General features: G+C 37.6%; 1 protein-coding gene across 1 annotated transcript in view; it reads right to left on the bottom strand.

Moving 5' to 3' along the window:
• PAPOLA (poly(A) polymerase alpha) overlaps window positions 1-12,038 on the bottom strand; it is a 58,729-nt gene that overhangs the window by 38,192 nt on the left and 8,499 nt on the right. Inside the window, exons 2-4 of the mRNA XM_090271371.1 lie at window positions 5,566-5,739; window positions 5,117-5,183; window positions 422-503 (exon numbers count right to left, since the gene is read on the bottom strand). Coding sequence (XP_090127497.1) covers window positions 422-503; window positions 5,117-5,183; window positions 5,566-5,739 — 323 coding nt within the window. The remainder of the gene's footprint in view (window positions 1-421; window positions 504-5,116; window positions 5,184-5,565; window positions 5,740-12,038) is intronic.

The following is a 12,038-nucleotide window of genomic DNA, read 5'->3' as shown; positions in this document are numbered from 1 at the left end:
CACAGGTATTTTTAAAAAGCTTTAATTCATTTTTGTTCTGATTGCCAAATTAACAGTCTTCAGGTAGAATAAACTGCATAGAGAACAGCACTGCTCAAAAAACCTTCTAATTTGGGAAAAATGTTCTCCTATCCAATATGGTAGCCACTAGCCAGACATTTGTGGCTATCCAAAATTTAGGATGTGGCTAACCCTACCGAGGAGCCGAATTTTACATGTCCCTCAGCACCACATCAGGCAGCACAGGCGCAGAAGGCGCCGTCTCGTGTCTCTCTCTTCACCAGTTTTAGGTTCCTCGAACTACTCTCTTTAATGCAAATCTAAGCTATATGATACACCACAAGCAACTGAGATGGATATGTCATCAAAATTTTTCAGAAATAAAAGTATTCCTTCTCAAAATAATTAAAACAACATTTACCTTTTGTGTGTACTCCTAATCTGTAAGATCCAAATGTAAAAATTTTTCCTCCAACATTTTCAATTACAGATTGTGGAAGATTCTGTTAAAAACAAACAAGAAAATGGTTCTTTTCCCAGTGGAGCACAAAGAAAATTATTTCAAATAACACTGTACATGAAAAAAAAAAAAAGTTAGATTTCAGCACAAATTTATATGGATAAACAAAATACCAGGCCTTCATAGATCAACCTAATTTGAAATTTGAGCAACTTTCAACTTTTAATGAGTGTTCTTTAGTAAAGACTCTAACTATTTAAAAATTTTGCCACATTTCTGGAAACTGCTTTGAAGACTGTGTTAGAGGAGATCATGTGATTACATAGGAACAATGATTCAGAGATTTTATTCATGACAAAGATGCTACATAAATCATGAATGTTACAATGTAACAAACATATTATAATTGCTTAGAAGATTATATTATATTCAATGATTGTACTAAATAGCCAACAGTCATTAAAGCAGCGATTTTTAACCAGTGTGCCACAAGAATTTTTAAAACTAGCAATACCTGTTTAGTCAGGGGCACTGACCTCTTTTCCCTTATACTGTCAAATAAAAAAAAAAAAAAAGACAACAGCCAATGCAATAGCTGTCCAGTGTGAATGCCCTGTCTTGAACCATAAATATATAGACAATAATAGAGCTGCATCTTGTTGGTCACATCAGATAAGACTGCATCTGACTGGTTAATTCTTGGTACCAGAAATACTTATATACAAGTGTAGGCACCTAATTTTTTAAAAAGCCACTTTAGAGCAAAAAGGGTAGGTAATTACTTTTATTATATTTTTGTAAGTCAATCAGAATTATACCTACTTTTTGTCAGGTCAGCAAAAGATAATTGTTTGGCATGCATAGACTTTTAGTCATGAGTTTGCATGTGCAATGAGATGAAACAGGCTGAAAACCCCTGCATTAGACTATAACTTTATCGTATCAAAGTGACTTTACGCCCTGGCAGGTGCGGCTCAGTGGGCTGAGCACCAGCCTGTGAACCAAAGGGCCGCCAGTGTGATTCCCAGTGAGTTGCATGCCCGGGTTGTGGGCCAGGTCCCCAGTTGGGGGCATGCAAGAGACAGCCAACAGATGGCACTCTCGCACACTGATGTTTCTCTCCCTTTCTCCTCCTCTTCCGCTCTAAAAATAAATGAAATCTTTAAAAAAAGAATTTTAAGTGACTTTACTTTGAGACCAATACTGCTACGTAATGGTTTAATCTTCTAGATTTCCAAAAGGCTTTGATGGAATGATTCTGAGCAGGACTAAACTTCCTGGTGGTTTCTTAAAAGTAGAAACACCAGAAACAGGGAGAAAGGAAAGCATTTAATAACATCTTCCTGACCCCGGCACTGACGAACCATGGTGAGTAATGTCCCTGGTGACAAGGAAGATGTCTGTCCAAACAAAAATGATTTTAGTGTGCTAAGTCAATTACTTCTCTATCTGCTAATTCCTCAGTAAAGTCTTATTCTGTACCAGCACAAAAAGGAGACCACTCTTCCCTTTGCCCTGAAATATGAAGTGTGACTTCATATTTCAAAAACCCTAAAAATAAATCATAAAGATTCTGGGACTTTCTGTGTTTTAAAAACATATTTAATCATCACTTATAGAAAAGATAATCTATATGTGTTATATTACATTTGTTAAAGTAGTCAGGGCCAGAAACCACAAAAGACCCCAAATAGCCAAAGCAATATTAAGAAAGAACAAAAATGAGGTATCACACTACCTGTTATCATATTTTACTTTAAGGCTATAGTAAGCAAAACACGGTACTGGCATAAATAAAAAGAGAGACAAAGATCAATGGATCAGAATAGAGCCTGGAAATAAACCCAGTCTATATGGTCAATTAACCTATAACAAAGGGGGCACGAATATACAATGGGGTGAAGACAGTCTCTTCAATAAATGGTGTTGAGAAAACTGGACAAATACATGCAAAAAAAAGAAAAGAAACTGGATCATTTTCTTATACCCTATATTAAAATAAACTTAAAATGGCCTAAGGACTTAAATGTAAGACCTGCACGCATAAAACTCCTAGAAGAAAACAGACAGTAAACTCTTTGACACTACTTTTAGCAATTTTTTTTGTATATGTCTTCTCAGGAAAGGAAAACAAAGAGACAATTAACAGCCCTGGCTGATGTGGCTCAATGGGTTGAGTGCTGGCCTGCGAACCAAAGGTCGCCGGTTTGATTCCCACTCAGGGCACAGGCCTGGGTTGTGGGCTGGGTCCACAGCTGGGAGCACACAAGAGGCAACTACACATTGAGGTTTCTTTATCGCCCTCTCCTCCTCCCTCCCTTCCCCTCTAAAAATAAATAAGGACAATCTTTTATTTAAAAAGAACAAATGGGACTACATCAAACTAAAAAGTTTTTGCACAGCAAAGAAAGCCATCAACAAAACAAAAAGATACACCTTACTAAATGGGAGAAGACATTCACCATTGACACATCCAATAAAGGGTTCTTATCCAAAATATACCAGGAACTTATACACCTTAACACCAAAAAATCCCAAACAATGTAATTAAAAAATGAACATACGACCTAAATAGACACTTCCCCCAAGGACATACAGATGGGCCAAAAGACATATGAAGAGATGCTCAACATCACTAATCATCAGGGAGATGCAAATTAAAACCACGATGAATACCACCTCACACCTGTCAGAGTGGCTACCATCAGATAAACCCACAATGCTGGCAAGAACGTGGAGGAAAGGGAACCCTCGTGCACTGCTGGTGGGACTGTGAACCGGCGCAGCCACTCTGGAAAACAGCATGGAGGTTCCTCCAAAAATTAAAGACAGAACTACTGTACGACCAGCAATCCCACTTCTGAGTGTTTATACAAAGAAACACAAGCCACTAATTCCAAGAGATATATGCACCCCATGCTCATTGCAGCGTGATTTACAACAGCCTAGATATGGAAGCAACCTAAGAGCCCATCGATAAACGAATGGATAAAGATGTGGTAAATATATTCAACAGAATATTACTCAGCCATTTAAAAAACAAAGGAACACTCGTCATTTGCAACAACAGGGACAGACCTAGAGGATGTCACGCTAAGTGACATAAGTCAGAGAAAAACAATTACCCCGATTTCACCTGCCTGTGGAATGTACAAAACCAAGTCAACAAACGGAAACAAACTCACACACCAAGAACATACGGAGGGCTGCCAGAGGGCACAGGGGGTGAGGGGATGGGTGAGACGGAGGCGGTGAAAGGGATGACTAAGTGCAAACTGCCAGCTGCGAGCACTGGTTACGGCTGTGAAGTGCCGCACGGGGAACACAGGCAGAGGTACCGTGATAACTGCATGACGCCGGGGGCACGAGACTTCTCAGGGGGAATCACCCCTAACTTACAAAAATGTCTAACTACTATGCTGCATACGTCAAACTAATAGAATACTGAATGTCAACTGTGATAAGATTTTAAAAATTTAAATAAAAAAATAGAAAGAATTACTGGGTAAGGAAACTTAGTAGACACTCCAGTACCTGAAATAAAACGATCAATGAGACAATACTTCATTTCACATTAAATAAATTTAAGTTCTGGCCTGGTCTAGTTGACTACAGTTTTAAACTAAATATCTAAGAAAAAGCCATTAAAACAAATCTAAGTTTTCTACACAAGGTTAAGGAAACACTAAGTTCAATAAATGAGTAAAAATACTTAAAACTTGGACATCCTTTGCTCAGCTCGAAGAACTTCCTTTTCAAAATCACATCTTTACCATACTCCATTAATGAGGAACAGGTAATTCATAGAGCCCCAATTAAGAATACTCCATTTGCTAAAGTTACCTGAAATACATACACACTGTTTTAAGGAAAAAATATTATAAATTTGACTCAAATGTGCATTTGGTACTAACCTGGAAAAGTGGTAGTGGAAAAACTATCACTATTCAAGATTATTTTTTTAATGGGTCAAATGAATTCCACACACAATTCTAAGAATACATTTCCTTTATCAGAAGCCCAGTCATGGATTCAACAGTTGTGTGTATGACTTTTCATAATTAAGTATTAGAAACTCAAAAATGTTATCATAAAAAACTAAATATTCAGTTTCACCGTCTACTACCTGAAAACCTAAAAGATATTCGCTGTAGCAGGATACCTAAAAAGGTAATCAGATTTTCAAATATTTAAAACACATTTTTAAAGCGCCTTTCCAGAGGACTATCTACTATTTCAGTAAAGTGTATAATTAATTACTGAGTTTCAGCTTTGAAATATTTCAACCAAAAGCACTTACTTAAAAAAATGTTTAAAAATCACTGAGTTCAATTCAGATTGTCCTGCTTTCAAAATAACTAGAAAGAAAATACACAGGGTGAGGGCAAAAGTAGGTTTAGATTGTTCATATGGAAATTACAATAATAATACAAGAATAATACAAGAATAAACTCATGTACTTTTGAGTACCTATGAGTACAGAGAAGTTTATTCTTGCATTATTTATGTAATTATTGTATTTTCAGTATGAACAACTGTAAACCTACTTTTGCCCTACCCTGGAAAGACTAAATCCACTCAAACAAGAACAGGTTACATAAGACAACTGCTATGTTCAGTTGGCAAATTATTTTATATACAAACAAGTCACCTTACCTTGCTTTCACTGATTTCTCGTATCCATTCTTTTACCAGGTTATTTAATTTTCCCAAAATTAAAATCCTGTTGATAGAACAAATATCAATCAAGTTGTTTGTTATTCCAAATCATGACTTACTAAAATGCAGAGGTTTCTCCACAGACGGCTCCCTAAACTTTAAACAGTGTTTAAGTTACCAGAATGAAAATACATAGTAGGTAGCTATTATATACACAGGGAGGCACCGTTACACTGAATAAGGCACTCCCTTCTCCTGACAATTCTGTACTATAATAACCAAAAGCATCAAAAATTAAGAGAATGACATTCTAGGTAAAAAACGTTTTTTTCTAAGTATCACTCTTATTTGAAACAGACATATCTGGGAGAATAATTCTGACTTTCTGAGTCGAGAATGCCACAAAATTATGTTAATAAGAAATCATAATTTTTTTATGTATGTACCTGCGCTGCAGTTCCTCCTCCTCTTCAAAAACCCCGAAGGGCTTCAGAGTCTCAATGAGCTTCTGTGTGAACAGGCAGTCTGTCTCCTTGGGGGCCGCTAGGCTGATGGGAGAGGTGATGCCATAGTGCTTCTGGGGCGGCAGCGTCTGTTGTGGTCCCTGCGTTGTAACTGGACTACAAATGACATTGGATAAAATTACTGCCAAAATATTACTACAATTTGAAACAAATCAGCATGGCTAGAAAAAACTGCTTTAGCAAAATGCATTTCTAAACACAGTTGGTTGACATTTTACTAGTCTTACGATAAAAGCAACCAAAAGCAAGTGACCAAATGAAAACATTATTTCTCCTCCCACTCCAAAGAGTTTAACGTAGTCACTATCTAAATATCTAAAACTGTAAGAATCCAGAACATACCTCTGGGGGGAAATGCAATTTAGAAAAGAGGTAAACTTAGAAATTTTACTTCTTAAAAAGGAGCCAAAATCTGTTACGTTGTTATTTCTAAACCAATGACAAATATACTATAGAAACACTGTTTTACCAGTACAAGCAGCTCCCAAGTGGAACTTAACATGTGACTTACAATGCACAGAACTGAGAGGAACAGGGCATGTGACCTAAGCATTACCTGGTGGGGAGGTGGGAACTATGTTCACACTAAGGTTTTTACAAATTTTTAGGAGATTTACATTCAGACAATGATGCTAGTCTAAAACTTTTTTCAATTTTAAAAGTTCAGATTTTTATTAATAGGATTTTAAGATAGCTGTAAATATTTTTTATCCGTCCTGTTGAAATAATTTATAATTCAATAGGCAAGGACGCTAAAGATAAGTAGCACAACTATTATTTTTAAACTAGTAAGTCAAATAACATACAAAGCCAGATAGGGGCTAAGGGAAGTACCTGGATCAGTTATTTCTCCCAAATTCTGTTCCTTAACACACACACACCCCTATCTTTATTTTAAGTTCTAAATATATTTTTCTTTTAAAAAAATATATTTTATTTATTTATTTTTGGAGAGAGGGTATGAGAGGGAGGAGGAGAGGGAGAGACATCGATGCGTGGCTGCCTCTCACGCGCCCCCAGCAGGGGACCTGGCCCGCAGCCCAGGCCTGTGCCCCGACCGGGAATGAAACTGCAGATCTTTTAGTTCACAGGTCGGCGCTCAATCCACTGAGCCACACAAGCCAGGGCACATTTTTCTTTTGAAAATAAAAGTGTAATAATCTATTTACTTAAGCAATTAACATGCCAAATCGAAGAATCCTAGGCAGGTAAATACCATTATGCATTTACCACCTACCCACTGGGTTCTGGTTTATACTGGGACCACTGGACTGTGCTTTGTCTTTAGTCTTCTGGTAATCAATCAATACAGACCTAAGAGTGCCAGGAGGCCCATACTGCCTGTTACTAATTAGCCAGCAGGCTGCATGTCATCTAATCAATGTTTCCTGATCTAGTTATAAACTGTCTCAATTTTAACAGATTTTACAGCCAACTTTACTAGGTAAGTATCAGATTTATTACAACTTGAAGCAGTTAATTCAGGTCAGATCACTTCCCTCTACTCCTTTAATCTAATCTGCATAGCTATACATGGCTATGATGTTAATTCAGAACTGGGAATCCCCATGAGCACTAAGCTGAAAACTGTCTTACATTAATGTTCTACTTCTCAAATTTATGTAGCATCTCCTATGCTTAAAATACATAAATTAACTTAAGTGTAAGTGCATTCACAATGTCTTGGTTAAGACGTATTATCATCAATCAACAAATAATCATCAGGGTCCTTACAACTGACATCAAAAAGGTGGTCCTCAAAACTAGTCACTTCATAATCCTCGTCACACCACATTCTTAAATAGACTTCAGAGAAGTTAGGTATTAAGTGTGAAAAAGCACACTTCCCATACATCTCAGAGTAATTACATTCTCTTGTATTGTTCACTGCTGCCTAAGCTTCTCCAAGTAAACTATAGCCCTTCATTACTACCCCAAGATTTTGAATACTTTTACAAATAATTTTAACTTGAGTGGAGGCAGAAATGAAAACATAAAAGTTCATTCCAGATAGAACTGGTTCAAGCAAAGAAAGCGTTCAAGCTAAGTGTAAACGAATTCATGTTTTCTAAGCTTTAAGTAATAAACCTTTACACTACAGTTTTTTTGTTGTTGTTGTTTTGAGCAAGTAATATGTTTCTCTGCATCCTTTGCCTTTCTGAAGTGATTCAATACCAGTTGAGTTTGGACCTCTGTGGGGTCAGCATTCCTCACTTCTATTTCCCACTTTTTTCTTTCTCAAATATTCCTGTTTCCCACTATCACACAAACACAATGACTGGAAAGCCTGTCTACTTCAACTACATTACCAAAATACCAGGATACAGACTTCGATTTCTGAATTCACACCAAGTTTGTTCCCTCTGATTTGAAAAACAAATGTTGATGTCTACATTAGTTTCCACATTAACACTTTGATGGGGAAACAAATCATATGCAAATCATAAATTTTTATTTACTTCAAAATGTAGTCATATAATCTAGGACAAAACCACATTTGTCCCATCTAAGTCAAGAAAGGACATATAAAGCACATATTTATATATGCAAACGTAAAGAACATATATCTAACTGAAGTATACATACAGAGCATATATTAATTCAAGAAAGAACACATAAAATCAAAATAAATCACAACCAAACAAAAGGAAAGAAACAGAAGATAGCTGTACCTCCAATATAAATGACTTAATAAAAAGTGGCAGGGCTCGAAATTCCAGGCTGCCAGGTGCTTTGAATTTCCAAAATGTCCCAAGAAGAAACATTAACCACGAGATGAAAATAAATCAGTTACTAGCAAAACAAGAATACACAGTCCAATGTTGGGTAATTTGAAGGATTCTCCTCTACAGACTCTCTTCTGGAACCATGCGCCAGACAGCTATTCATCCCAAGAATGCGAAAGCTCTTCCTCCCGTTCTTGAACATATTAAGACACCTGCTCATGTCTATCACTTTGGAGACATTTTCACCAGTATTTAGTTTTCTTCGATCATTATTCTATTTTAAAAATAAGACTACGAATATGTGAAACAATGTGAAAACAACCACCTGGATACAGAGCTCCAGTATACGTGGCTCCTTAAAATGCCTTTCTGGCTTTCAATATCAAGAACACTTGTCCTTTTGAGCAACTGGTTTATTTTCATCTCATAAACATGATTTGCATTTACCTTTAGGATACTGCCTGAATTCTAAGAGCACAACTGGCATGAATCTAGCAAGTTCTCTACCCCACAAAAACCCAGAGGCCACTGTATTTCTTGAAGAACTTCCTGGGCGCCCTATTTTCTTCCCCTGCTTTGTCCGTCTCTCCTCCGTCTTCCTTCCCACCCACCTTTAATGGGAACGCCTCACGGGCCGACGCCTTCCCGCTCACCAGCCTCACTCCTTGCTGGAGCAGAGCAGGACACACACACCCACACACACAGACCCCGCCCTCTCAGAATCACAGAGATCGCCAAACACCCCCATCTGGAGGTCAGGGGGTGCAGGGCAGGGCATGAGGGCGCAACGCTGAAGTATTTCCAGAATCCTTCTCTCCCTCATAACCCGGGGTATTTCCTTGACTACATTTATCCTACTTTCATCAGGGGAAAGCGCACACAGGGCACGCGTCCATTTTCCTTTTTTTTTTAAATTTATTTTAACAACACCCTATGTAACAATTCCATTCCAGCTACTCCAGGTCTGACACTTGGCATTCTGGCCCCGCTTCTTCCTTCTCCTGCTCTGCTATGCAGTCCACCACCCATGCTGCTACCAAGAGTCTCTTCCTAAAACACAGCTTCCTTAAAACCCCCAAGATTTTCATTAACAGCCTTGAAAACTCTGCAAAGTCTACTCTCAATTCACAGCAATCTGATAAAGCAGAGAGGCCTATTTTCACTCCTACTCCGGTTTCACTTCTGTCTCTAGTTAAAATTATTGTGGTAAGTTGTATCTCTGTAGATTTGCCTGCGATTTATCACATCTCTTCTCCAAGTTGGGTAAACTAGGAATTTTAAAACTATGACATTTGTGACACAGTTTTCCAAACATGGCAAGTTTTTAAACCAATACTCAAAAGAGAGCTCTGTCCTTCCCTGATGATAGGCTGTCCAAGGCGACTGTAATTAGGGTATTTGGGTATTTACAACGAACAGCAACATTTTTGTAAAAATAAGCACAACAGACTCCTTATTACAGCTAGATATTTGTTTCACAAGGTTAGGGGTCCAACTTGACCAGGACGCACACTCTGAAATATCAAGAGTCTCTCTGGTACAGTGATTATAAAGCTGACTTAAATAGTGCAAGTGCCTATGATTTGTGAACTGTAGTTTAGTGGTCATATATCCAAATAAACTATGATCAATCTTTGAATGTATTATTACTAATAACTGCTCCAAGTCCATGAAGAATGTATGAAATACTCAAGTGGCTTTGGTTATATGTAGTAAAATCTAAATTACAGATGCCGTGATACATTTCAAAACATTTAAAAATTACAGACATTTCAAAATGTTAACAGAAATGATTATTTTCAGGACTACTTTTAAGCAAGACACAAATTTCAAAAGCCAAACACAAAGCAGATTTTCCTATATAAAAATACTCCAACTTCTATACAGCAAAAATATATCCTGAACAAAGGTAAAGCAAATGACAAGTGAGGAAAATTCATACAACCTCGGCCCGAACAGTGATAGTCTCTTCTAAATACATAAAGTTCTTAAATCTCTCCTCCCTTCCTCCCTCTCTCTCTCTCTCTCTCTCTCTCTCTCTCTCTCTCTCTCTCTCTCTCACACACACACACACACACACACACACACACACACACAGTTTCACTGCAAATCAGGGAAGCAAATTAAGACAACCATTTTCTGCTACACTGGAGAAAAACAAAGTTGATGGATAGCTGATAAAAAAAAAAAACTTATTATAAACCTCCAATGTTGGCAATGGAGTAAGAAAATGAGCACACTTATACATTATAATGAAAGTGAACTTGGTGCATCAGTTTAAAAAGCAATCTGGCAATATTCATCAAAACTAAAAATGAACATACAAATTTTTATTTTTAAAAGAGATTTTATTTTTAGAGAGAAGGGTAGAAGGGAGAAAGAGAGGCAGAGAAACATCGATGTGCGAGAGATATATCCATCATTTGCCTATCACAAGCCCCCAACTGAGGACTTGGCCCGCAATCCAGGCATGTGCCCTGACTGGGATTCGAACTAGCAATCTTTCGGTTCACAGGCTGACACTCAACCCACCAAGCCACACCAGCCAGGGCCATACATCAACTCCTGAAGTTTATGTCTAGCAACTTCAGTTCTAGCATCTATCATACAAAAATCCCAGGACACAGGACTCAAGCTGAAGGCCCTGAAGTAGACGACATATTCTACTTAAATCATACTCTAATATATAAAATACTACACAAAAATTCTAATCTCTGCCCACTCCTTGGGTACGGGTGCTATGGACTAGATGACAGGCCAAGTATGGACCTGGTCCCCAGAAGCTGTACAGCAACAAGAAGCTCTAAATGAGCAGTGTCCTGGGTTATTTCCTATAGAGGGGCAGACCGGCTATTTGCAAATGAATGCCTCTTTTGACCCCACAGGTACTGGAATTTGACCCTTTTCATAAGAATCATACAAAAGGTGTCCCAGGTTATTCATTGGAGCACTGTACACAATACATAACAAACTGGAAACCACCTAAATACCATTAATACAGACCTGGTTTGTTACAGTACATTCTCACAATGTATTGGGTGATATAAAAAGAACGAGGTAGTTATTACATATAAGTTGTATGGATAGATACCCACAATGTCAGGTAAAAAGCTGTAGAATATAATTATGGTAATAGCCGGTACTTATTAAACATATTCCAGGTAGTGTGTAAAGCACTACATTATTCCCAATTGTTCTAAGAACTCCCTTAGCTCTCTCCATTTTACAGATGAAGAAGACTAAAGAGAGAAAAACAAAGGGCTTTCACCTAACCTCACCGAACTAGGGTATGAGCCCAGGCATCTGACTCTAATCCTACCCTCTATGCACAGAAGCTGAAGTGCCTCTATATATCTTCCACGACAGTCTTCTACTTTTAAAAATTACCTGTTTGTATGCACACAGAAACACACCGAGCAGAAATGAGATGGGCATTTTTCACTTTCTATTTTATAAATTTGTTTCAATTTGTTAAAATCATTCTTAAAAACAAATATTAATGATGTCATACAAAAGATGAAAATCTAATCCTACTGCTGCCCACTAGGTTAAGTCAGGGATAATAAGGAGGCCAAAATCCCCCCCTGGCAGAACGGGACACCAAGCAAATGCGCAATTTAAAACAATTAAGTAATGTTTTTTATTATTAGCTAAAAACCCAGTTTATGC

Source organism: Furipterus horrens, unplaced genomic scaffold, assembly GCF_987537825.1.
Source record: "Furipterus horrens unplaced genomic scaffold, mFurHor1.1.pri manual_scaffold_3, whole genome shotgun sequence".
In the NCBI taxonomy this organism is placed as follows: domain Eukaryota; kingdom Metazoa; phylum Chordata; class Mammalia; order Chiroptera; family Furipteridae; genus Furipterus; species Furipterus horrens.
Note: the sequence above shows the minus strand (reverse complement) of the source record. Positions and strands in the feature narration are given on the sequence as shown.